Source organism: Myotis myotis, unplaced genomic scaffold (assembly GCF_014108235.1).
Source record: "Myotis myotis isolate mMyoMyo1 unplaced genomic scaffold, mMyoMyo1.p scaffold_m19_p_27, whole genome shotgun sequence".
NCBI lineage: Eukaryota > Metazoa > Chordata > Mammalia > Chiroptera > Vespertilionidae > Myotis > Myotis myotis.
In genome coordinates this window covers 2,393,139-2,419,315 of record NW_023416332.1, presented here as the reverse complement: position 1 = coordinate 2,419,315, position 26,177 = coordinate 2,393,139, and the positions used below count along the sequence as shown (strand labels likewise).

The 26,177-nt window shown below is 69.5% G+C and overlaps 1 protein-coding gene across 1 annotated transcript; it reads left to right on the top strand.

The window, feature by feature from the left end:
- The first annotated feature begins 298 nt into the window (after positions 1-298).
- MUC5AC (mucin 5AC, oligomeric mucus/gel-forming) lies at positions 299-25,575 on the top strand. The gene is made up of 50 exons (XM_036295549.1): positions 299-377; positions 1,186-1,257; positions 1,785-1,844; positions 2,030-2,291; positions 2,476-2,590; positions 2,866-2,956; positions 3,676-3,785; positions 3,890-4,103; positions 4,210-4,335; positions 4,557-4,674; positions 4,841-4,979; positions 5,113-5,223; positions 5,618-5,687; positions 5,769-5,906; positions 6,008-6,172; positions 6,638-6,732; positions 7,531-7,657; positions 7,801-8,056; positions 8,164-8,216; positions 8,626-8,726; positions 8,926-9,077; positions 9,194-9,332; positions 9,434-9,547; positions 9,711-9,890; positions 10,505-10,744; positions 10,917-11,073; positions 11,543-11,671; positions 11,885-12,047; positions 12,447-12,490; positions 12,576-12,770; positions 13,386-13,823; positions 14,325-18,059; positions 18,299-18,507; positions 18,955-19,129; positions 19,407-19,657; positions 19,958-20,141; positions 20,481-20,688; positions 21,128-21,306; positions 21,526-21,613; positions 21,699-21,802; positions 21,951-21,982; positions 22,307-22,478; positions 22,808-22,909; positions 23,162-23,199; positions 23,429-23,551; positions 23,635-23,733; positions 24,072-24,191; positions 24,374-24,437; positions 24,527-24,641; positions 25,317-25,575. Exons 1-50 carry the CDS (start codon positions 299-301, stop codon positions 25,573-25,575), a joined length of 10,710 nt encoding a protein of 3,569 aa, XP_036151442.1.
- The last annotated feature ends 602 nt before the right edge of the window (positions 25,576-26,177 follow it).

Genomic DNA, 26,177 nt, shown 5'->3' with positions numbered 1-26,177 from the left:
GGGTCAGAGCGATCCCCAGGGCGGGGGCCCAGCAGCAGGATGCCTGAGCTAGGACTGGGGGTGCCCTCAGGAAGCCAGCCCCCCACCCCCCTCACCCTCCCACCCCCCTGGCACACACGCTCATCTCTGCCTGGTTCCGGCCGCCGGCCAGCCCACAGCCAGTGCCCACTGTTTACCTGGGCGAGGGGGGCCGCGGCCGAGCCCCGCCCGCCCGGTGGAGTCACGTGGCCTCAGCCCGGGTACAAAGCCTCCTGCCTGCAGCCCTCCCCAGAGGCGGCCACTTCTCCCACCTCTCGACATGGGTGTCGGCCTCGGGGAGCCCGCGCGGCTCTGGGCCCTGGCCCTCGCCCTCGCCCTGGCCTGCGCCCAGCACACAGGTGAGGCTCTCCTGGGGCTGCCCTGTCCATGGTGGCCCTGGTCCCGGCGGGAGCGGTGGCCCAGGAGCCCTGTCCTGCTCCGGACCAGCTGAGGGTGCCCGCCAGCAGCTCCGGGAACTCGGCCTCCGCCTCAGCCGCCCGCCGTGTCCAGCTCCCGGGGCTGGTGGGCGCTCGGGCTGCAGGCCTGGGTCTCGGCCCTTGCCCACCCGCCGCCCTGTCGGTGGGCAGCCCTGACCCACACGACTCGCCCTCCGGTTCCCTGTGCTCACAGCTCTCGGCCCCCTCCCCCTCGGGCCCCGGGGGTGGGCTGGCGCCCCTCCTGCCATCTGGGCTGCCTCTGAGGACCCCAAAAATCAGCCTCCGGTACTCGGGCGGCCTCGGGGCTGACACCACCGTCCCTGGGCCCCCCGGCCTGGCCAGCTGTGCCCCCCGCTCCGTGGCTGGCACCCCCTGTAGGGTCAGCTCCTCCCCACTTTCGGCCCCTAACCTGCCCCGTTTTCCTGGGGAGCCCGGTGCCTCCTGACCAGCTTTCGGGACCCTGGGTTTACTGACGGGCCCCTCAGAGGCCGCGCCCCGGGCGCTGCTGGGCACGGTGTCTGCCGTGTGGACACGCACTGTGAATGAGGGAGTAGCGAGTAGATGCCCTGGAGATCCCAGGTCTGGCTGGGGGACCCCCAGCTGGTGGACTCAGCTGAGGGGTGCTCCTGGAGGGCCCAGGCGGCCGGCCCAGAGCCCCGCAGACGGCCCTCCCTCCAGCACCGCACGCCTCTCGCCCGCCCGGCTCAGGCCAGTCCTCCTCTCCCCACAGGCGGGGCCCAGTTCAGCTCTGCACCCAGCTCGGAGCACCCGCACCCCCCTCCTGCCCCCCAGGGGCCCGGCGGTGAGTCTCCCCCTCCTCTCAGGGCCGCCCCACCCGTCCCGGGACCCGAGGGGCCACCCACCCTGGGTGCCTGCCAGCCGGCCCCACCGCGGGGCCAGGGCTTGGCTGGGGACACCCACATGCAGGCAGGGGCTGGCGGGCGCCTCTCGGGGTGGGTCTGTGTCCACGCTGCCTGTGCAGGGCCCAGAGCTCGGCCTGCTGCCCTCCCGGCCCTGGCGCGGGGGGAGGCGAGGGGCATCTCCCAGGGGCTCTCAGGGGTTCCCAGGGGCTCCCTGCCCCGACCTCGGCACCATGGGGCCCGCTCCAGCGCTGGGCCCCTTTGGGCGTTTTGAGATTCTGGGCGTAAGGAGCCTCCCGGCCTCGTCTGGGTGAGCACCGCCAGCAGGTGGCTGGGCGAAGGCCTGAGGAAGCAGAGCCAGCTGCTGTGGGAGCCACAAGACGCGGGCAGACCCCCCAACCCCCCCATCCCCCCGCTGTGTGGGCAGAGGAGCGGGAGGGGCTGTGTGTCACCTGCCCTGTCCCCGCAGGCGACGCCCTGCGCGGGGTGACCATCCTCCCGCCTCTGAGGACCGCCCCCGTGGTGCGCGGTGAGTGGCCCCGCAAGGCTGGGGGCTGTGGTCGGGGGTCCTCCTCCCTCAGGCCGGGGCCCCGCTTCCTGGGTGGACACTAAGTGTTGGAAAAGGGCCCCCGGGTGCTGGCAGGACCCCCCAGGCGCCCGGGCTCGGGCAGGTGCCGGCGGAGGGGGCCATCAGCACGGCTGCGCTCCCCACAGCCCTGAACCCGGCGCACAACGGGCGGGTCTGCAGCACGTGGGGCGACTTCCACTACAAGACCTTCGACGGCGACGTGTTCCGCTTCCCCGGCCGCTGCAACTACGTCTTCTCGGCGCACTGCGGGGCCGCCTACGAGGACTTCAACGTCCAGCTACGCCGCAGCCCCGACGCCCCCGCCGGCGCCCCGCTCAGCGTCACCATGAAGCTCCGCGGCCTGGTCCTGCAGCTGAGCCCTGGCTCCGTCCTGGTCAACGGCCGCCCGTGAGTCTGGGCCCCGGGGCGGTCCTGGGGGGGACGTGGGCTCTGGGCTGCTCCTGGGAGTGTCCCTGTCCCACCCGCTGCCCCATCCGTGGCTCAGGGAACTTGTCACAGCCAAGGCCGGAGGACCCTCCCTGCCAGGGTCCAGCCCCCGCCACCCTGTCCACTTCGGCCCCTCTCCCCGCAGGACCCAGCTGCCCTTCAGCCAGTCGGGGGTGCTGGTGGAGCACAGCGCCAGCTACCTGAAGGTGGTGGCCCGGCTGGGCCTGGTCTTCATGTGGAACCAGGACGGCAGCCTCCTGGTGAGTCGGGGGACCGCAGGCCCCGCGGTGGCGCGGGGAGGGCGGGCGGGTGGCCTCGGGTGAAGCTGGGTGGGCAGGCGGGGGCCGGGGCTGGGGCGTCGCCTCCAGAACTGGACGCCGCTGGGTCCGTGGCTCCGTGGGGCGCGCGGGCGGGTCCCCTAGCCCAGGTGCCCTCTGAGCGGCCTGAGTCCCTCCCTGGGGTGCCAGGCTCCACCCTCGCGGCGCCTCCTGCCGGACGCCCTGGTGGGCCCGGCCTGACGCGGCCTCTCCCTCAGCTCGAGCTGGACACCAAGTACGCCAACCAGACCTGCGGGCTCTGCGGGGACTTCAACGGCGTCCCCGCCTTCGACGAGTTCTTCTCCCACGGTGAGCCCGCGCCCCGCGCCCCGCACCCCGCGCCCCGCGCCCCGCGCCCGCCACTCCGCTCCCTGCAGGGTGCCGCCAGGGCCCAGGTCCACCTTTGTGCACCTGCGCCCATACGCATGTACACTCACACATGCGTGCAGACCTGCACACAGCTATGCACAGGCATGTGCATGGACGCACCTGCACACACCCACACGATCCCAGCAAACACGCATACACACACGCACACGCATGTGATCCCAGCCCAAGGCATGCTCTCAGCACGCCCATGTGATCCTAGCTGCCGGCTCTTTCTCAGTGAGGTTGCTCAGGGCTGTGGCAGACCCTGAACACACACCCTCACCTGACATTAGGCTCTGTCACTGCTCTGCGTCCCGAGGCTTTGCCACCCAGCAGTGCCCCAGGCCCCCTCGGCCAGGCCCTGGGAGCCCACCCATCAGGGGTTCTCAGCCCTGGGGGACCGAGCCTGCCCAGTGTCCGGGGGCCCTGGCCAGGGAGCTCCAGCGCAGGCGGGCCGGGCTCCGAGGGCCGGCAGGCGCTCAGGGCCACGCTCCCGCCCTCTGGGCTGCGTGCCCGCCTCAGCCTGTGCCGGGTGTCATCTTCACAGCCCGCATGTCCATGTAGCAGTGTGGACGGGGCGGCGGGCATGGCCGGGTTCCCTCGGGCGTGGGACGGGAGGGGCCCCAGGGCCTGCACAGCCAGCCCTGTGCTTCCCGCAGGCACCAAGCTGAGCGCCGTGGAGTTTGGGAACCTGCAGAAGCTGGACGGCCCCACGGAGCAGTGCCAGGACCCCGCCCCTGAGCCCCCGGGGAACTGCTCCATCAGTTCGGTGAGCCCCGGTGGCTGGGCTGGGCCGGGCCGGGGTCACTGGCTGGGGTGAGGGACCGGGGACCCAGGCCCCGAGCCCGGACTCAGATGCCCGCTCTGCCCCAGGGCCTCTGCGAGGAGCTGCTGCTGGGCGAGCGGTTCCTGGGCTGCAACGCCCTGGTGGACGCCGGCAGCTACGTGCGCGCCTGCTGGCAGGACCTGTGCCTGTGCGAGCACGCCGACCTGGCCAGCTGCGCCTGCCCCACGCTGGCCGAGTACTCCCGCCAGTGCGCCCACGCCGGCGGGCGGCCCCTGGACTGGCGGGGCCCCGGCCTCTGCCGTGAGTGTCACGCTGCCCTGCCCGCCCCCCCCCCCGCCCCCCACCCCTGCCCTGCCTTGGGCCCCGCGCTGGGCGGGGTGTGACGAGGCCCGCCTCCTCCCCGCAGCCCAGACCTGCCCCCACAACATGCAGTACCGGGAGTGCGGCTCGCCCTGCACCGACACCTGCTCCAACCTGGAGCACTCCCAGCTCTGCGAGGACCACTGCGTGGCTGGCTGCTTCTGCCCCGAGGGTGAGCCCCCCTCCCCCGCACTCCCCTCCCCCAGGACCACACGGTGCCTCCTGCATCCCGCTGCCGGAAGGCCCCGACCCGGCCGTGGCCGCTGAGCCCTGGGACGGAGGGGCCGAGGCACAGGGCCACCAGAGCAGAGGGCCCACCCCCTCCACACGCTCACGCGTGGACAAGCCTCCCCCCCACCTCGCACCTGCCACACAGCCTGCCCGCTTCCCCAGGGACGGTGCTCGATGACATCGGCCAGACCGGCTGCATCCCTGTGTCCCAGTGTCCCTGTGTGCACAACGGGGCCACCTACGCCCCGGGAGCCACCTACTCCACAGACTGCACCAACTGGTAGGACCCCGTCCCTCCCCCCATGTGGCCCCCCCACCCCCCGCCCTGCGATGGCCCCTCCTGGGGCTGCTGCCCGACATTCCGTCCTCTCCCACTCGGCGGTCTGCGGGGGGTCGGGGGGCTGGGGAGAACGCGGGGCGGCACCCAAGGCCTGTCTCTGCCTCAGCACCTGCTCCGGGGGCCGGTGGAGCTGCCGGGAGCTTCCGTGCCCCGGCACTTGCGCGGTGCTGGGAGGTGCCCACTTCTCCACCTTCGACGAGAGGCCATACACGGTGCACGGGGACTGCAGCTACGTGCTGGCCAAGGTGCGGCGGGTCCTCGCGGGACTGCTGTCGGCTGTGGGGCCACCCCCTGGGCCCTGGGCGTCCTGGGGTTCGGCGTGGGCGGGAAGGGGAGGCGGCGGGGCAGAGCCTGAGGCCCGGTGTCTGGTGTCCGCAGCCCTGCAACAGCAGCGCCTTCACCGTGCTGGCCGAGCTGCGCAGGTGCGGCCTGACGGACAGCGAGACCTGCCTGCGGAGCCTGACGCTGAGCCTGGACGGGGGGCAGACGGTGAGTGCAGAGCCCGGCCGGGGAGGGGCGGGCCTCATGGGGGGGACACTGCCCCCGCCCTGGCCCTGGCATGGGCAGCGAGCGCCTGGCCTGGCCCCAGGACCTCCCGCCCCGGCCACTGCGTCCATCCCCGAGGGCAGCGCGGTGGGGTGGCTGCTCCAACCACCCACGAAGGGTGGTGGCTTCTCTGTGGATAAAAGCACCTCGGGTTTTATGTGATTACAAAAGCGCCTCCTCGGTCCCTGTAGAAAACTTGGGGTGAGCACGGCCCGGGGGACACGGGGCATCAGCTCCGGTCGGGCCAGAGGCCTCAGGCACATTTCACAGCCTCGGGGGGCGGCTGGGGCCCCGCAGAGCCCCCCCCCCCAATTGCAAACGCGCCCGCTGCTCCCAGGTCGTGGAGGTCAAGGCCAGCGGGGAGGTGCTAGTGAACCAGCTCGTCACCCAGCTGCCCATCTCGGCAGGTGAGGCCCCGCCCCGCCCCGGCCCCGGGACCCCCTGAGCCCCGCCCCGGGACCCCCCTGAGCCCGGCCCTATGTCCGCAGCCGCCGTCACGCTCTTCAGACCGTCCACCTTCTTCATCGTGGCGCAGACGCACCTGGGGCTGCAGGTGGAGGTGCAGCTGGTGCCCACCATGCAGGTGTTCCTGAGGGCGGCGCCCGCGCTCCGCGGCCAGACCTGCGGTAAGAGCGCCGCCCGCCCGCCCGCCTGCCCGCCGGTGCCCCCGGGCCGCCCCGCCCCTCGGCTGTTCCCGTCTCACGCGCCCGCCCCCCCTCCCTCCCAGGCCTCTGCGGGAACTTCAACCAGAACCAGGCGGACGACTTCCGCGCCCTGAGCGGCGTGGTGGAGGGCACGGCCGCCGCCTTCGCCAACACCTGGAAGACCCAGGCCGCCTGCCCCAACGTCAGGAACAGCTTGGAGGACCCCTGCGCCCTGAGCGTGGAGAACGGTACGTGCTCGCACCCGCGCCCGCCGGCTCCGGCCGCGCTCCGGCTGCCCACGGGGGCGTGGTGCAGGGGCGCTCCGGCTGCCCACGGGGGGGGGGGGGGGTGCAGGGGCGCTCCGGCTGCCCATGGGGGCGTGGTGCAGGGGCGCTCCGGCTGCCCACGGGGGCGAAGGTGCAGGGGCGCTCCGGCTGCCCACGGGGGGGGGCAGGGGGGCTCCGGCTGCCCACGAGGCTGGGGGGGGCAGGGGGGGGCAGGGGCGCTCCGGCTGCCCACGGGGCTGGGGGCAGGGGCGTTTGGCGGTGAAGGTGGATGAGCGTGCGCCCCGGAGAAAAGGAACAAGCGCCGGGGCTGCGGACCCAGGCAGGGGGGCGCCCGGGAGTCCGGGGGCGCTCGCCCAGCACGGCGGGAATTCGGGTAGAAGCCTGGCGCCCCGGCTGCCCGCGACCCCCTCCCTCCTCTGCCCACAGAGAAGTACGCTCAGCATTGGTGCTCGCTGCTGACCGACCCGCAGGGCCCCTTCGCTCCGTGCCACGCCGCCGTGAGCCCCGGCCCCCACTACTCGGTGAGCCGCCCGCCCGCCGCCCGGGGTGGTCCCGGGCAGTGCAGCGGGGTCTGGGCCGACCAGTCCCCATTCAGTCAGTCAGTCGCGCACACGGTCTCCGGTCTCCCGGGTGTCGGGAGCCTCCAGCCCTGCTCCGCCCCCCGCGGCAGAGGATGGGGCGGGGCGCCCGGATGCTCTAGCCCAGTGGTCCCCACCTTTTCTTGGCCACGCCCACCCAGGCGTCTCTAAAACCCCGATGCCCCGCCCCCCGACATATAATTCTTACTATTCAAAAAGCGAACCCCTGCTCACGTGGAGGAAGCCCGAAAGGCCATGAACTGGGCCCAAACCAGCTTCCCGAGAACATGGCGTCCACGAAGGAGAAACATCAAAGAACGGAAGGACAGTGGGAGTCCTGGGGAAGAAATCACTAAGAAACTGTTAAAAAATAATAATAATATGGAGGGATAGGAAAAACAGCAAAGTTTCGAAACATATAATAGAGAACAAATATGTCACAATATCTATTTATATTCTATATATGAGGCCCCTAGGACCAGAAGAAATGCAAAAAGCTCACTGAATAACTCATTCTGGAACTTCCCCCTTTAACGGCTAATTGCCCCCCTGCGGGCTGCGCCCCACGCTGGGAACCTGCCCCAGAGTCCCGGCCGCCAGCAGGGCTGGGCGTGGTCACAGGGACGGGCCCAGGTCTCTGCAGTTCTGCTGGGGGGAGGGGGGCGGTCCGGGAGCAGGCGGGGTGCGGGGCAGGCTCCGGGGTGCGGGCCGGGTCCCTGACGCCCCACGCTCCGCGCCCAGAACTGCCTGTTCGACACGTGCAACTGCGAGAAGAGCGAGGACTGCCTGTGCGCCGCGCTGTCCGCCTACGTCCGCGCCTGCGCCGCGCGGGGCGTGCTGCTGGGCGGCTGGAGGGCCGGCGTCTGCGGTGAGTGGGCGGTGGCGCCCGGGCTGGGGCTGGAGTCGGGCTCCGTGGGTCCCGGCGCAGGAGGGCGGCCCGGTGGGGCCGGGAGCGGGGCCTGGGGCGGCGGGCGGCGTGCTGAGTGCCCCCCCCCGCCCTGGCACCTGCAGCAGCGCCCGTGGACACCTGCCCGCCGTCCATGACCTACCGCTACCACGTCAGCACCTGCCAGCCCACCTGCCGCGCCCTGAGCCGCGAGGACCCCACCTGCGCCATCAGCTTCGTGCCCGTGGACGGCTGCACCTGCCCCGACGGCACCTTCCTGGACGACGCGGGCAAGTGTGTGCCGGCCGCCAGCTGTCCCTGCTACCACGGGGACGCGGTGATCCCCAACGGGGAGTCTCTGCACGAGCAGGGGGCTGTCTGGTAAGGGCCCTGCAGGGTAGGAGGGGGCAGGAGGAGAGGGGGTGGGCAGGAGGGCGGGGGAGGGGCAGGAGGGGCGGGGCGGACCCCTGACCGCCCTCTCCTCTCAGCACCTGCACGCAGGGCACACTGACCTGCATCGGAGGCAACACCCCCGACCCAGGTGAGGGAAGGAGGGAGAGGGGGGGAGGGAGAGGGGGGAGGGGGGAGGGAGAGGGGCAGGAGGGGGAGAGGGGAGGAGGGAGAAGGGAGAGGGGAGAGGGAGAGGGGGCAGGAGGGAGAGGAGGCAGGAGGGAGAGGGGGGAGGAGGGAGAGGGGGGAGGGGGGACAGGACCTTGGTTATCTTCCCGTGAAACTTCAGGGTTAAACACCCCGCACGCCTGCGGGTGGGTACCGGTCAGCGTCGGGGCCACCAGCCCTCGGGGCTCAGAGTGGGGTGTCAGGGGGCACACACACACACACGCGGGCACAAACACATATCCACACATGCGCACAGCACAGCCTAGGTTGGAGGGAATTACGGGTGGGGGCGCTGTGGGCGGGTCCTCTGAGCGCCCCTCCCTCCCGCGCAGTCTGTGCCCCCCCCATGGTGTACGTGGACTGCCGCAACGCCACGCCGGGGGCCGCGGGCGCCGGCTGCCAGAAGAGCTGCCACACCCTGGACATGGACTGTGTGAGTGACCGTGACCCCCACGCCCGGGACCACAGTGACCCCACACCTGCTGGGCCCTGGGGGCCCCCTGTGGAGACCCCCGCCCAGGCTGGTCCCAGGAGGAGACCGCTGGAAGTGTGCGGGCCTCGGGGGACCCTCTGCCCTCGGGACGAGTGTCTGCCCGGTCCCTGGGCACTGAGTGTGTCTGCCCCGCCCACAGTACAGCCCCCAGTGCGTGCCCGGCTGCGTGTGCCCCGCGGGGCTGGTGGCTGACGGCGAGGGCGGCTGCGTGGCGCCGGACGCCTGCCCCTGCATGCACAACGAGGCCAGCTACCCCGCCGGCCAGACCATCCGCGTGGGCTGCAACACCTGGTATGTGCGGCCGGGGCGTGGGGGGGGGCCGGCAGGGGGTGCGAGGCCTCGGGCTGGAGCTGCCCCCCCAGCCAGCCCGCCTGGGGCCTGACCACCCCACCCCGCCCCTCCCCCAGCACCTGCAAGAGCTGGAAGTGGCAGTGCACGGACCAGCCCTGCCTGGGCACCTGCGCCGTGTACGGCGACGGCCACTACCTCACCTTCGACGGGCAGCGCTACAGCTTTGACGGGGCCTGCGAGTACACGCTGCTGCAGGTACGGCGGCCGCCCTCCCAGAGGCCCCAGACTCTGGCCCGAGGGCTGGCCCCACCTCCCCCGGCGCGTGAGCCGTGAGCGGACCCTCCTTGTCCCCGCAGGACCACTGTGGCGGGAACGGCAGCGCCCAGGATGCCTTCCGCGTGGTCACGGAGAACGTCCCCTGCGGCACCACGGGCACCACCTGCTCCAAGGCCATCAAGATCTTCCTGGGGGTGAGCGGGGCGCCGGGCAGGGCCAGGGCACCCGTGGGGGCTCCAGGAACCCCGAGGAGGCCCCACGCCACGGCCGAGCCAGGATGGCACCACGGGCCGGTGGACCCTCCCGGGAGGTGGCCTGGGGTCCCCGCCAGCCCCTGAGTGACCCCTCCCTGCGCAGAGCTACGAGCTGAAGCTGAGCGAGGGGCAAGTGGAGGTGATCGAGAAGGGCCCGGGGCAGGAGGCGCCCTACTCCATCCGCCAGGTGGGCATCTACCTGGTGGTGGACACCGAGGCCGGCCTGGTGCTGCTGTGGGACAAGAAGACCAGCATCTTCCTCAGACTCAGCCCCGAGTTCAAGGTGAGGCTCCGCCCACCTGCCACCCCCTTGCCCCAGACCCACGGGGAAGCAGGGGGTGTGGGGTGGGGGAGAAAGACAGACAGAAGAGAGGCGGGTGTGGGCCTGGGCTGGCCTCCTGGGAGGTGGGGTGGGAGACCCTGAGCTGTGGGTGGCAGGTCCTGTGGCTGCGGGACAAGTCAGAGCACCAGTCTGGAGCCAGAGGTCCCGTCCAGGGGTCACAGGGGTAGCAGGGGTCGCAGGGGTCGCAGGGCTGGTCCCTCCGAAGGCTCCGGGCTTGTGGCCACATCACCCCACCTGTGCCTCCGAGACCACAAGCCTCCCCGCTGTGCGTTGTCTGACTGCTCACTCCCCTCGTCCGAGGACGCCCGTCCCGCTCCCCCCTCCCCCCAGCATGCTCTCATGTTCACTGCCTCCCGCCTGCACAGACCGTGTTTCCACACAAGGACACACCCGGGGGCCTGAGCCTGTCTTAGGGGGACACCATCTAGCCCTCACCCCTGTCCCCGGGGAGGGCCGTCAGCCTCAGGCGCCCCTCCTCTCCTGGGTCCGGGGCGGGGCAGGGGCTCCGGCTCCCCCTGCGCTTGCCCTGAGGCCCCCACTCTCTGCCTCTGCAGGGGCGGGTCTGCGGGCTGTGCGGGAACTTCGACGACAACGCCGTCAACGACTTCACCACGCGCAGCCAGTCCGTGGTGGGCGACGCTCTGGAGTTCGGCAACAGCTGGAAATTCTCCCCCACCTGCCCCGACGCCCCGGCCCCCCGGGACCCCTGCACCGCCAACCCCTACCGCAAGTCCTGGGCGCAGCGGCAGTGCAGCCTCATCAACAGCGCCACCTTCCAGGCCTGCCACGCCCACGTACGCGGCCCTTCCTCCCTCCGGGCGCCTGGGAGGTGGGGGGGGCATCCCCTAGCTGGGGCCGGGCCACCTGGTGGGGAGCCTGCATTTGCTGTGCCTGAGCTCCACAGTGCAGGCCTGAACCCGCCAGCACCCTGGGGCGTCCCCGGAATCTGAGGCCTGTCCCCCACAGGTGGAGCCAGCCCCGTACTACGAGGCCTGCGTGAGCGACGCGTGCGCCTGTGACTCGGGGGGCGACTGCGAGTGTTTCTGCACCGCCGTGGCCGCCTACGCCCAGGCCTGCCACGACGCGGGCGTGTGCGTGGCCTGGCGCACCCCGGACATCTGCCGTGAGTTTGCGCGCTCACCCCTGGGAGGGGTGGGGTGAGCTGGAAGGGAAATGGGTGTGTATGTTGCTGATGGAGAGAGGCAGCTGTGGTAGAATCTTCTGGAACTGAGAGGTAGCAGAGCCCCCCAGCCCCACCTCTTTCCAGCACAGACAGTTTGTCCAGAGGGCGACATAGCTGGGGAGCTGCTGTGAGCGAGTCCCCCACCCCAAGGGGGTGCCTCTGAGAGGCAGGGGGCCCTAGCGGCCACCCTCCCCACTGCCCATTTGAGCCACAGGAGTCTAGGCCACGCCCTCCGAGGCCACGTCCGAGAGTCACGGGAGGGAAAAGTCCAGAACAGTGATGGGACTTGCTCAAAATGGGGGTGCAGGGTGCCGGCTGGGCCAGCGGGCGGCCCCAGCTGTCCCTCTGCGGGCGCTGCCCCCTGGGCTGGTGGGAGGCCGGCTCAGGCTGAGCGTGTCCCTGCCCACAGCCCTGTTCTGCGACTACTACAACCCCGAGGGCCAGTGCGAGTGGCACTACCAGCCCTGTGGGGCGCCCTGCCTGCGGACCTGCCGGAACCCCCGTGGCCAGTGCCTGCACGACACGCACAGCCTGGAAGGTGGGCTGGGCTGCTGGCCGGGGCGGGCTGTCCTGGGGGGCCTGGCACCCTGAACCGCCGGACTCTCCCTGACCCCTCGTGATGCCTTTGTGGGTGCAGCCTGGTACCCCCTGTGGTGCTGCGGGCAAGGCCCAGGCCTGGGGACAGCGCTGAGGCCATGGGGGCGAGGCGGCGGGCAGCCGTGCACTGGAACTCAGTCTCCCTGGCCCCCAGGCTGCTACCCCAAATGCCCGCCGGAGGCTCCCATCTTTGACGAGGACGCCATGCAGTGTGTGGCCACGTGCCCGACCCCGCCCCCACCGCCACCCTGCCAAGTCCAGGGCAAGTCGTACCGGCCAGGTGCGGTCGTGCCCTCGGACGAGAACTGCCACTCCTGGTGAGTGGCCCCATGAGCATTCCCCCGGCCCCCACCCTCAGGACGAGGCCCCCACAGGCCGCCTCCCAGAGGGCCCAAGGGGAGGGGTCCTGGTGGCCTGGGTTTCCCTGGGTCACAGAGCCTCCTGCTGCAGGGCAGGGAGGGGCCTGGAAGGTGAAGGGAAGTGGGTGAAGGGATGGGGCTGGGGGCGGAGCCTGAGGCCACCCAGGGACCCAGGACAGACAACCTGGGGAGGAAGTCAGTGGGGCTCACGGGCCATTGATTGGAGGGGCCTCCCTGGGAGGGTGACCCCAGGCTCCCACGGGCACCCCAAGGGGCTGCTCCTGCCCCCCCACCCCCCCCCCCACCCCCAGCTGGGACGATCTACCCCCCAGCCTCACCTCTTTCCTCTGCCACCAGCGTTTGCACAGAGAATGGCGTGCGGTGCGCCTACGATGCCAAGGGTGAGCAGGGGGCCTTCCTCAGGGCCGGGGTCTGGGGTCCTCCTGCACCTCAGCCCCTGACCCGCCTGGGGCTCTGCTCCCACAGCCTGTGTCTGCAGCTATGACGGGCGGCGCTTCCGCCCGGGAGACGTCATCTACCACACGACGGATGGCACCGGCGGCTGCATCTCCGCCCGCTGTGGGCCCAATGGCACCATCGAGCGGACCGTCCACGCCTGCAGCTCCAGCTCCCCCGCCCCCCCCACCACCTTCTCCTTCTCCTCCTCTACGCCCCCCAGCGGTAGGCAGCCTCCTCCTCCTCCTCCTCCTCCTCCTCCTCCTCCTCCTCCTCCTCCTCGCCCCCCAGCGGTAGGCAGCTGTGCCAGGACCATGCAGGGCAGCCTGGCCCTGAGACTCGATGAGGAGGGACTAGAGCGGGCAGAGGGCGGTCACCTGTGTGGAGGTCGGCCTCCCTGGGCCTCCCGGGGGACTGGTGCCCAGGGCAGCGCTGCCAGTGCAGGCTCCCAGGCTGGCCAAGAGGAGGATGCCCCCCGTCCTGCCCCATCACAGCCGCCGCTCCCCGCACACCGTGGTCCTCACCTGCTTCTGGGGGCATCCTAGCGCCTCATCAGAGATCCCCCCAAGAGTGAGGAGTCCCCAGAACTCTGGCTTTTGGGTCCCCGTGTCCAGGGTCCATTCAGGGCGAGCCTGGGGGCGGGCTTCCCATCATGGAGGTCAGTTGCCTGTTCATTCAGTGCTGCGCACGCCACCGCGCACGTGCGGCGCGCCTCGGGGACCGGGTGCCCATCGTGGACAGACAGGCCGCTGACAGGCAGGGGCAAGGACGCGTCAGGGCGGGGGCCGAGTGCGTGCTGGTCCCTGACGCTGGGCCCTCTGCTGTCCCTCCTTCCCGCAGCCGTGAGCTCCACAGGCCCGCCCGGCCCGCGCCCCAGCCCTGCCACCAGCCCGGCCCCCGCCAGCACCCCCAGGCCGCGGCCTTCAACGGCCTCCGTCGCCTCCAGCCCCGCCTGTGGGGAGGACTGCCAGTGGTCAGCATGGCTGGACGTCAGCCGCCCGGGACGCGGCCTCGACAGCGGTGACTTCGACACGCTGGACAACCTCCGTGCCCACGGGTACCGGGTCTGCCAGGCCCCGAGGGCGGTGGAGTGCCAGGCCGAGCACGCCCCCGACGTGCCGTTCCAGGTCCTGGGGCAGCATGTGCAGTGCAGCCCGACCGCAGGGCTGACCTGTTACAACAGGGACCAGGTCTCAGGGCTCTGCTTCAACTACCAGATCAGGGTCCTGTGCTGCTCCCCCCGGGCCTGCCCCACCTCCCGGGGCCCTGCCACCTACAGCACAACCAACATATCCGTGCTGACAGCCCCTGTCACCACCACCACACCTGCCCCAAGAACCTGCACACCTGCCCCAGGCACCACCTTACCTGCCCCAGCCACCACCTCACCTGCCCCAGCCAGCACCTCACCTGCCCCAGCCACCACCTCACCTGCCCCAGCCACCACCACTCGCACCTCTACACCTGCCCCAGCCAGCACCTCACCTGCCCCAGCCACCACCACACCTGCCCCAGCCACCACCACTCCTGCCCCAGCCACCACCACACCTGTCCCAGCCACCACCACTCCTGCCCCAGCCACCACCACTCCTGTCCCAGCCACCACCACTCCTGCCCCAGCCACCACCACACCTGTCCCAGCCACCACCACTCCTGCCCCAGCCACCACCACACCTGTCCCAGCCACCACCACTCCTGCCCCAGCCACCACCACACCTGCCCCAGCCACCACCACTCCTGCCCCAGCCACCACCACTCGCACCTCTACACCTGCCCCAGGCACCACCACTCCTGCCCCAGCCACCACCACATCTGTCCCAGCCACCACCACATCTGTCCCAGCCACCACCACTCGCACCTCTACCCCTGCCCCAGCCACCACCACACCTGCCCCAGTCACCACCTCACCTGTGAAAACAACTGGCTCAGCTCCCAGCCCAATGCCAGTTTCAACCACTGCTTCCACCACAGCCTCCGTGGCGACCTCAGCCCCAGGGCCCTCCGAAGTCCCGGGTGTGCCCACCACCTCTCAGCCCAGCATCATCTCCTGCCTGCAGAAGTACTGCAGCTGGACCAAGTGGCTGGACGGCAGCTACCCCGAGGCTGGGATCAACAGTGGAGATTTTGACACGTTCCAGAATTTGCGATCCAAAGGGTATGCGTTCTGCGAGCGGCCCAGCCAGGTGCAGTGCAGGGCTGAGCGCTTCCCGGACACCCCGCTGGCGGAGCTGGGGCAGACCGTGGTCTGCAGCGACAGCGTGGGCCTGCTGTGCCTCAACAAGGACCAGCTGCCCCCCATCTGCTACAACTACCAAATCCGGATCCAGTGCTGCGAGTGGGTGGACGTGTGCACAGAGAGGACCACCCCACCGGGGACATCGAGGGCCATGCGCTCGACCCCACAGGACACAGCCAAAACCCAGCCCCCCTGGACCTCCACACAGCGCTGGACGGCCAGCTCGATCCATGTGCCCCCGGCCACCAAAACCATACTCAGCACACACACAGTCATACCACCTGGGACCACCCCCTGCCAGCCACAGTGCACGTGGACCAAATGGTTCGACGTGGACTTCCCGTATCCGGGGCCCCACGGAGGAGACCTGGAAACCTACAGCAACATCATCCACAGTGGACAGAAGATCTGCCGCCGGCCCGAGTACATCACCCACCTGGAGTGCCGAGCCGAGAGCCACCCCGAGGTCAGCATCGACCGGCTGGGCCAGGTGGTGCAGTGCAGCCCCGACGTGGGCCTGGTGTGCCACAACCGAGACCAGACGGGCAGGTTCAAGATGTGCCTCAACTACGAGGTCCGCGTGCTGTGCTGTGAGCCCCAACCAGGCTGCCCTACCTTCGAACCAATCACCACACCCAGCACCCTAACTGTGAGCATCACCAGTCCTACTGAGACAACCTCCCACATGGCCACTTCCAGGACAACTTCTGTGCCAGAAACCAGCACCACCCCCGTGCCAGAAACCAGCACCACCTCAGCTCCCATAACCACCACAACCCCTGTGCCTGCACCTCAGACGACCCACCCCACATCGGGGACCACCCGCTGCCAGCCACAGTGCACGTGGACCAAGTGGTTCGACGTGGACTTCCCGTCCCCCGGGCCCCACGGAGGAGACCTGGAAACCTACAGCAACATCATCCACAGTGGACAGAAGATCTGCCGCCGGCCCGAGTACATCACCCACCTGGAGTGCCGAGCCGAGAGTCACCCCGAGGTCAGCATCGACCGGCTGGGCCAGGTGGTGCAGTGCAGCCCCGACGTGGGCCTGGTGTGCCACAACCGAGACCAGACGGGCAGGTTCAAGATGTGCCTCAACTACGAGGTCCGCGTGCTGTGCTGTGAGCCCCAACCAGGCTGCCCTACCTTCGAACCAATCACCACACCCAGCACCCCAACTGTGAGCATCACCAGTCCTACTGAGACAACCTCCCACATGGCCACTTCCAGGACAACTTCTGTGCCGGAAACCAGCACCACCCCCGTGCCGGAAACCAGCACCACCCCCGTACCAGAAACCAGCACCACCTCTGTGCCAAAAACCAGCACCCCTGTGCGGGAAACCAGCACCACCTCTGTGCCAGAAACCAGTACCCCTGTGCCGGAAACCAGCACCACCTCAGCTCCCATAACCACCACAACCCCTGTGCCTGCACCTCAGACGACCCACCCCACATCGGGGACCACCAGCTGCCAGCCACAGTGCACGTGGACCAAGTGGTTCGACGTGGACTTCCCGTCCCCCGGGCCCCACGGAGGAGACCTGGAAACCTACAGCAACATCATCCACAGTGGACAGAAGATCTGCCGCCGGCCCGAGTACATCACCCACCTGGAGTGCCGAGCCGAGAGTCACCCCGAGGTCAGCATCGACCGGCTGGGCCAGGTGGTGCAGTGCAGCCCCGACGTGGGCCTGGTGTGCCACAACCGAGACCAGACGGGCAGGTTCAAGATGTGCCTCAACTACGAGGTCCGCGTGCTGTGCTGTGAGCCCCAACCAGGCTGCCCTACCTTCGAACCAATCACCACACCCAGCACCCCAACTGTGAGCATCACCAGTCCTACTGAGACAACCTCCCACATGGCCACTTCCAGGACAACTTCTGTGCCGGAAACCAGCACCACTTCTGTGCCGGAAACCAGCACCACCCCCGGGCCAGAAACCAGCACCACCCCCGTACCAGAAACCAGCACCACCTCTGTGCCAAAAACCAGCACCCCTGTGCGGGAAACCAGCACCACCTCTGTGCCAGAAACCAGTACCCCTGTGCCGGAAACCAGCACCACCTCAGCTCCCATAACCACCACAACCCCTGTGCCTGCACCTCAGACGACCCACCCCACATCGGGGACCACCCGCTGCCAGCCACAGTGCACATGGACCAAGTGGTTCGACGTGGACTTCCCGTCCCCGGGGCCCCACGGAGGAGACCTGGAAACCTACAGCAACATCATCCACAGTGGACAGAAGATCTGCCGCCGGCCCGAGTACATCACCCACCTGGAGTGCCGAGCCGAGAGTCACCCCGAGGTCAGCATCGACCGGCTGGGCCAGGTGGTGCAGTGCAGCCCCGACGTGGGCCTGGTGTGCCACAACCGAGACCAGACGGGCAGGTTCAAGATGTGCCTCAACTACGAGGTCCGCGTGCTGTGCTGTGAGCCCCAACCAGGCTGCCCTACCTTCGAACCAATCACCACACCCAGCACCCCAACTGTGAGCATCACCAGTCCTACTGAGACAACCTCCCACATGGCCACTTCCAGGACAACTTCTGTGCCGGAAACCAGCACCACATCTGTGCCGGAAACCAGCACCACCCCAGTGCCAGAAACCAGCACCACCCCCGTACCAGAAACCAGCACCACCTCTGTGCCAAAAACCAGCACCCCTGTGCGGGAAACCAGCACCACCTCTGTGCCAGAAACCAGTACCCCTGTGCCGGAAACCAGCACCACCTCAGCTCCCATAACCACCACAACCCCTGTGCCTGCACCTCAGACGACCCACCCCACATCGGGGACCACCCGCTGCCAGCCACAGTGCACATGGACCAAGTGGTTCGACGTGGACTTCCCGTCCCCGGGGCCCCACGGAGGAGACCTGGAAACCTACAGCAACATCATCCACAGTGGACAGAAGATCTGCCGCCGGCCCGAGTACATCACCCACCTGGAGTGCCGAGCCGAGAGTCACCCCGAGGTCAGCATCGACCGGCTGGGCCAGGTGGTGCAGTGCAGCCCCGACGTGGGCCTGGTGTGCCACAACCGAGACCAGACGGGCAGGTTCAAGATGTGTCTCAACTACGAGGTCCGCGTGCTGTGCTGTGAGCCCCAACCAGGCTGCCCTCTGACTTCCGTGACCCCTTATGTGACTTCTACCAAGTCCCTGCCCACCACAGAGCCCTCCTCCATGGTTCCTACGGTGACCGCCCTCAGCTCGGCAGCACCGTCAGTCCAGACGTGCTACTGCAGCGTGTCCAACAAGCTCTACCCCGCAGGTAGGTGACGGCTGCCTGGCTGTGCTGCCCCGTCACGGGTCCCCTTTCCTCACACAGCCACAGTGTGACCCACAAACAGGCGCTGTGATCACAGCTTCACCTGGGCCGCCTTCGAGCCTTTATCCACGGACATCTGGTCGGAAGGCCGCTGACCAGATCAGCCCTGGGGTGGACCACGTGGGCGGTCGGCCCCGCCCTGCCCTCCCCGACACCGCTGACGGCCGTCCCTTTGTCTGCAGGGTCCATCATATACCAGGAGGCAGACCTCGCCGGCCACTGCTACTATTCCGTGTGCAGCCTGGACTGCCATGTGGTGCGGCAGATGGACCACGCCTGTCCCACCAGCATGCCACCTACCGCCCCGGCGACCCTCCCACCTGGCTCTTCCACTTCGGCCCCTGTGACTGTCACTACGCAAGGCTGTCCCAATGCTGTCCCCCCAAGAACGGTAACCTACCCTTCCCGCCTTTCCTGGGGGCTCTGGGCTGGTGTGGGACCCCAGCCCCCTTCCAATTGGGCCCTGGCTTCAGTGGGTGATGACTGGGCTTTGCAGCTGAGCGCGGGGCTGTGGCCGGGAGAAGGGGGCCGGAGCGGGTGGCTGGTGCTCTGGGCAGGGCCCGACAGTGAGGGAGGGTGTGTGGGGTCAGGGCAGAGGACCAGGAGTGGAGCCTGGAAAACCCACGTGTGGGGAACAGGGTAGAAATGGAAGGAGAGGGAGGCGGCAACCCTCACACCCTCTTATCGGGGACCCTCCTGGCCAGCCCGGCAGTCGGCACTCAGTGGGATGGGGGCGGGAGGCCTGGCCAGTGCTGGACCCAACAGCACGGTCCCCACCCGTTCCCTGGGCGCGGAGGGGCGGCTGGGCGGGCGCCTGCAGCTGTCTTTGCTCCCGCAGAAAGGACAGACCTGGCCCATGCCTAACTGCTCCCAGGCCACCTGTGAGGGCAACAACGTCATCACCCTGGGGCCGCGTCCGTGCCCGCATGTGCCCGAGCCGACCTGCGCCAACGGCTACCCTGCCCTGAAGGTGCCCGACCAGGATGGCTGCTGCCTGCACTACCAATGCCAGTGTGAGCCAGGGAGACCGCCGGGCGGTCGGGCAGGGACTCGGGTGCGACACCGGGAAGGGCTTCCCAACAGTAGGCAGTGGCGGGGCGGGCCGCTCCACCAGGGTGTCCAGGGCAGAGCTGCCCCAGGCCCCACTCAGGCCTCCTCCAGCACCTCCCGGGCGGCTCAGAGCCCGGCCTCGCGGCTCCCGCTGGTGCCCGGGGCAGATGTGTTCTTGGGGAGGGCCCTGCGCGGCCGGGGCGGCCGCTGGCCCCGCTGACGCCCTGCTGGCGCCCGCAGGTGTGTGCAGCGGCTGGGGCGACCCCCACTACATCACCTTTGACGGCACCTACTACACGTTCCTGGACAACTGCACCTACGTGCTGGTGCAGCAGATCGTGCCCGTGTACGGCCACTTCCGCGTGCTCATCGACAACTACTTCTGCGACTCCGAGGACGGGCTGTCCTGCCCGCAGTCCATCATCGTGGAGTATGGGCAGGAGCGCGTCGTGCTCACCCGCAAGCCGGTCCGCGGGGTGATGACCAATGAGGTGGGGCCACACGTGGGGTGGGCGGGGCTTACAGGGTGCATTTGGTGCTCAGCACTTGGGTGGGCGGGGCGCTGGGTGCCATGCACAGGGTGGGCGGGGCGCTGGGTGATGACCAATGAGGTGGGGCCATGCACAGGGTGGGCGGGGCACTGGGTGATGACCAATGAGGTGGGGCCTCACACGGGGTGGGCGGGGCTTACCGGTGCATTTGGTGCAGGGGCGCTCGGGTGGGCGGGGCGGAGGCTGACGGCCTGTCCGGTTCCCCTCCGGGTGTTGCGTGTTGCGTGTCGCCGGATCTAGATCATCTTCAACAACAAGGTGGTCAGCCCGGGCTTCCGGAAAGGCGGCATCGTCATCTCCCAAGTCGGCATCAGGATGTACGTGAGCATCCCCGAGATCGGCGTCCAGGTCATGTTCACGGGCCTCATCTTCTCGGTGGAGGTGCCCTTCAGCAAGTTCGCCAACAACACGGAGGGGCAGTGCGGTGAGCCCCCCTCCCCCACCCCTGCCCGGCTCCGGGGACGCCAGCCGCGTCCCTGGTCATTAAATGCTGCTGACAGTGTCCATTGGGCGGACGCTCCCTGCCAGTGAGTCCCTGGGAGGGGCCGGGTACTCGGCAGGGTGCAGCCGCCCTGAGCGCTGAGCCTGCGGGGACACCACCCCCCCTAGGCCCCACCTGTCCCTCCTCCTGGGCGCTGTCCAGGGTCCAGCTTCCCGGGGTGAGGGAAACACAGGGTGGTCGGGGACCCACTGGTGCAGCTTGAGGACACTGGCCCGGGAAGGTGGGCGTGGCTGCCTGACTCCGTCCCGCCCTCTCCCCCAGGCACCTGCACCAATGACCCCAAGGACGAGTGCCGCCTCCCTGGCGGGGCGGTGGTGACCTCCTGCTCGGACATGTCCGGGTACTGGAAGGTGACAAACCCCGACCAGCCGTCCTGCCACGGGCCTCCCCAGACACGCCCTAAGGTGCGGCCCACGACCTCGCCTGCCCCGTGCCCGCCCTCGCCAATCTGCGAGCTGATTCTGAGCGAGTGAGATTCTGGGAGGGGTTGTGGGGGGCGGGGGGCTGTTCGGCTGACCACACCGTCGGTGCTGGTGGGGAGAGATGGGCCTGCGGGCTCCCGGGGAGGCGGGCACCCCTGGAGAGCAGAGCTGTCTCTTGGCCCGCCCACGGGTGCTACTGCTGCTGGCATGCCAGGCGCAGGGCTGGGCAGGGCGGGCGGGCGCCTCTGAGCTCTGGCGGCCAGCTCACGGTGGACCTGTGCATACGGCATCACCCAGGTTTGCAGGGCGAGGGGGAGCCCAGTGGGGGATTTGCAGAAAGAAATGGCCGTGCTGTGGCCACAGGAACTGGGGGCACCAGGCACTCGAGGGGCTCAGCCGCCCCCACTCCCGGGCTGTCTCCTGGGGAAGCCTGAGCCTGGCGGCCGGAGGCAGGGCTGCCCCATGACCGCGTGTCCTTGGCCGCAGCGTCTTCCAGCCGTGCCACGCCGTGATCCCCCCGAGGCCTTACTACCAGGGCTGTGCTTTCGACCACTGCCACATGACCAACGCCGACGTGGTGTGCTCCGGCCTGGAGCTGTACGCCGCGCTCTGCGCCTCCCACGGCGTGTGCATCGACTGGCGCGGCCGGACCAACCACACCTGCCGTGAGTGCCGCCCATGGGCAGCATAGCCGGGGGCCTCCTGGAGGAGGAGGAGGAAGAGGAAGAGGAAGAGGGTGGACTCCAGGGCAGAACACACTGGCCTCCGGCGCAGGGGTGGGGCCTGAGGGGCCGGCTTCCGGGATGCAGGCCCCCAGCAGGTGTCCGCTCTCCGCCAGAGCCTGGCTGGAGCCGTGGCCTCAGGTGTGGCTTCTCTCTCCACAGCCTTCACCTGCCCCGCCGACAAGGTGTACCAGCCCTGCGGCCCCTCCAACCCATCCTACTGCTACGGGGGCGACAGCGCCAGCCTCGTGTATGTGCCTGCCCCTCCCTCCCGTACCCCCAGAACCCCAGGGGGGAGGGCACAGGAGCCAGAACACCCCTCCGCTCCCCTGCAGGGCCCTTCAGAACGCCGGCCCCGTCACGGAAGGCTGCTTCTGTCCGGAGGGCATGACGCTTTTCAGCGCGAGCAAGGAAGTCTGCGTGCCCACGGGCTGCCCTCGTACGTCCCCACGGGGGGCTTGGGGCAGGCGGGGTGTGCCCTCAGCGGGACCGGGGGCTTCCTGTAGCTGTGAGTCTGCGGGTTCTGCCCCAGAGACTGGATGGGGGGCGTGGCTGCCCAGCAGTGACCTTAATCTCTGTCCCTCCAGGCTGCCTGGGGCCCCACGGGGAGCCTGTGGAGGTGAGTGTGGGGCTCTGGGGGGCAGGGCTTCCTCTCAGTGCCAGAGGCTCAGGGGAGGGCCAGCAAGGGGGACACAGTGTCCCAGCAGGACGGGGAGCCCTGGGCCCTGGAGGAGTGTGGGTGCTGGCCAGCCCCATCCTCACTGGGACCCCTCCTGCTCTGCTAAGAGGTGAAGGAGGAGCTGGGCACCAGGGGCCCCCAGAGGCCTCAGGCACTACCTCACTGTAAAGCCCCTCCCTCAGGCCCCCTGCGCCCCTGCCTCTGGCTGCCTCCGGGACAGGCAGGTGACGCGGGGGTTGGGGCTCATGTGTGTCTCCCCTGCAGCCTGGCCACACAATCAGCTCCGACTGCCAGGAGTGTACTTGCGAGGCCGGCACATGGACCATGAGCTGCCGGAGACAGCCCTGCGCGCCGCCCCCCGCCTGCCCCAAGCCTGGACTTGTGCCCGTGCCTGTGTCCCCTCAGGCCGGCCAGTGCTGTCCCCAATACACCTGCGGTGAGCCCCGGGCTGGTGGGGGTGGCCGCTGTCCTCAGGTCTGCCGAGGGTCGCTTGCGCCGGCTCGGGACTGGCCACTTGCCATGGGGGCTCAGTGCTGGCACCGACGGGACAGTCCAGGAGAACGGGCAGTGCCTGCCCCTGCTGTGGCCTCATCGGGTGACCCCAGCAGGTGTCCCGGGAGGGTGGGGCTCGTCGGCCCAGGCTGCCAGGAAGCCACACCCTGGGGGCGGGCAGTGCCCCCTGGAGAGCCCACCCCCACCCACTGGGCGGTCAGCACCCCTGGGGACGACACGCAGGTCTCTGAGCGCTTCCTTCCGCCCTCGCAGCCTGCAACACCAGCTACTGCCCGGCGCTCCCGGCCTGTCCCGAGGGCACACGCCAGATCCTGACCCACGAGGAGGGGGCCTGCTGCCCCAGCCAGAAATGCGGTGAGTGAGCCAGCCCACTGCCTGCGACCCGCGTGCGTCCAGGCCTGTCCCCGGCGCTCTGGCACAGGCGCTGCCCCCTGGGGCCGGGCCTCGCTCGGGCACAGCTAGAAGGGGCCACTGGTGATGAGCGTGGGCACTGCGCCCGGGAGGCCCAGGGGGCGGGTGCAGGGGGCGGGTGCAGGGGGAGGGCGGGGGGAGGGCAGGGGTGCGGGGCACCCAGGGCGGGGCTGCAGCTGCTTCTCCTCCCAACAGCCTGGACGGCCTGCAGTGTGAACGGCACCTTGTACCAGGTGAGCACCCGCCGGAGATCAGCACCCGGCTCCGTGCTGAGCACGACCAAGCCCCGCCCGTTTCTCCACCGGGCCGGAGATGGTGACCTCCACGGGGCTCAGCCTGGGGGCTCTGACCCTGAGACCGAGGCCCTGAGGGCCACCCCGGGGGGCAGGGCACCAGCCTTGAGGGGATATCCGGGAAGGCAGGGCCACCAGCTCGCTGACGCGGCTGCCCTGCCTCCCGCAGCCCGGCGCCGTGGTCTCCTCCAGCCTGTGCGAGACCTGCAGGTGCGAGGTGCCCGGCGGGCCCCCGGCGGACACGTTCAGGATCAGCTGTGAGACCCAGACCTGCCACAGCCACTGCCCAGCGGTGAGTGCCCGCCGCCGGCCCCATGCCAAGCCCCCTGGCGGCGCTGCCCCGGGGCTCAGGCCGCACGTGCCCCCTCCCCGCAGGGCTCCGAGTACCGGGTGCAGAGCGGGCAGTGCTGCGGGTCGTGTGTGCCAGTGGCCTGCGTCATGAACACCAGCGACGGCTCCGCCCGCCTCTTCTCCGTGAGTAGTGGCAGCGGGACTGCTGGGGTGTCCTCCGCTGGGGAGACAGGGGCTGCAGACAGGCGGGGGCGGATCAAAGCCACTCCTAGGAGCCTGGGGGGAGGGGGCAGCCCCACCCCCTCCCCCGCCCATGGGGAAGGCCCTGTGAGGACCGTTCGGGCTGAGAGGGCGGGATCCCGGGGCACTGGGGTCCCCGGGGAGACGTCCCTGCCAGGCATGCTCCTGGCAGAGGCCAGGGAGACCTTCGGACGCCACAGGCTGGGGACAGACAGACGGACTCAGGGCCCCTCCGCTGGAGGTCCCTGGGGAGATCGCTCACCAGCTGGGGGGCCCTGCAGCCCGGAGAGACCTGGTCGGAGCCTGGCGACCGCTGTGTGACCCATGAGTGTGAGCAGCACCAGGACGGGCTCGTGGTGGTGACCACGAAGAAGGCGTGCCCCCCGCTCAGCTGCCCGGCGGTGAGTCCGGCCCGCCGCCTGCCCGGCCTGCGCCGACAGGATGGGGAGTGCAGTCGGCCCCGCAGGGCTGCAAGGCCACCCTCCCACCCGGGCGCGGTCCACTCCCGTCCGAGCCTGGCCCTGCGTCCCGGCCCCATTTCCGGGGCTGCCGGGCACTGATGGCACCCACTTTGTTGGCCCAGGACCAGGCTCAGTTGAGCAAGGACGGCTGCTGCCTCTCCTGTCCGCCACCCAAGCCCCAGAACCGTGAGTGGGCTTCTCCGGGGGGGCCAGGGGGGGGGCTCAGGGAGCACTGGGCAGCCCTGACCCTCTGCGCCCCGCCCCGCCCCTCCCAGAGTCTACCTGCACCGTCCAGCACAAGCACCAGGTCATCCGGCTGCAGGGCTGCAGCTCCGCGGGCCCCGTGCGCCTCGCCTACTGCCAGGGCAACTGCGGGGACACCGCCTCCATGTATGTGAGCCCCCCACCCCCACCCCACCCCCCGGGCAGGCCAGGGGCTGCGGCCGGCTGCCCGGGGCTCCGTATTTGCAGACGGGGAGGGGTGGGCGAGGGGGGCAGGAAGGGGAAGCAGTGACTACTCCCCCAAGTGGCCCAAGGGGGCAGGGGCCAGCAGGGGTCCTGGGTGGGCTGAGGGCTCGGGGCTGGGGTTGGGACCGAGGCCCTTAGCTGTTAGGAATCATGTGACCCTGTTTACCGAGACCAGACGCAGCGTCCCCCTCAGTGGCTTGGTGAGCCCCCCGTGCACCCCCCCCCCCCAGCCCTGAGACGAGCCGTGGGGGTATTTTTTTAAATATACGTTTATTGATTTCAGAGAGGAAGGGAGAGGGAGAGAGAGAGAAACATCAATGATGAGAATCATTGGTTGATTGCCTTCTGTACGCCCCCTACTGGGGATGGAGCCGGCAACCCAGGCACGTGCCCTGACTAGGAATCGAACCAGGACCTCCTGGTTCATCACAGATGCTCAGCCACTGAGCCATGCCGGCTGGGCCAGCCACGGGAGTATTGACACGTGGTTGTTGGACGACGGCCAGCGTGCCTCCGAGAGCAGGGTGTCCCCGCGGGCGGTGCTGGGGGTGCGTGGTGGGGTGCGTGGCTCCAGGCTGAGCCCCCTGCCACCCGCAGGTACTCCCTGGAGGCCCAGGCGCTGGAGCACAGCTGCCGCTGCTGCCAGGAGCTGCGGGCCTCGCCCAGGAACGTGACTCTGCGCTGCGCGGACGGATCGCGCCGCGCCTTCAGCTACACGCAGGTGGAGGAGTGCGGCTGCGTGGGCCAGCGCTGCGACGCCCGCGGGGACCTGCAGAGGCAGGACCCTGAGCTCGGGCGCTGGAGCCGAGGGACCCGGGCCCTGCCCCTGGCTGAGGGGCGCCTCCCTCCCCACTGAACCCCCTGTGTTCCCTGCGATCCAGCTCCCACAGCCAGGAGCCTGAGCCCCCTGGCCCGGGCTGGCAGCCGAGCCTGGGGTGTGCTGTCCACCCGCCTGTCTCCTCTGGGGGCCCAGTCTGGCCGTGGATCCGGCCACTGCTCCCAGACGTAAGCCTCGCGCGGGGTCGTATCCACGACGTTGCTTGGACACACGGCCGGCTGCTCGGGGCTGCGGGGACAGAGCCCCCCTACCTCTGCCCTGGGCCTCAGGAGGGTCCGACCTTCCAGAAATATACGTGGAGCATTTTGCAAGACCCGGCTCTGTGTGGTGTTTTATGTCCATGGGCCCAGGGGAGGGGGGGGGGAGGGGAGGAGGCCCCCACATCTACCCACCCACTGACCACCCACCCACTGACCACGTCCGGCACCAGAGGGCCCCCTGAGGGGGAAATTTCTAGGGGAGGGTTCCATCTCCTCCCCACAAAGCTTCCGGACCCTCCCACCACACGATGCAAGTTGGGTGTGTGTGTGCAAACGTGTGTGTGTGTCCATGTGCATACCCATGAGTGTGTGCATACCCGTGTGTTCATAACCACGTAAGCATGTGCAGATCATGTGTGC

Coding starts and splice junctions, on each gene's coding strand:
- MUC5AC (XM_036295549.1), top strand. CDS start 299: ATGGGTGTCGGCCTCGGGGAGCCCGCGCGGCTCTGGGCCCTGGCCCTC. Junction 8,217..8,625: donor AGGCAACACCCCCGACCCAG/GTGAGGGAAGGA, acceptor CCTCCCGCGCAG/TCTGTGCCCCCCCCATGGTG. Junction 21,614..21,698: donor GGCGACAGCGCCAGCCTCGT/GTATGTGCCTGC, acceptor GCTCCCCTGCAG/GGCCCTTCAGAACGCCGGCC.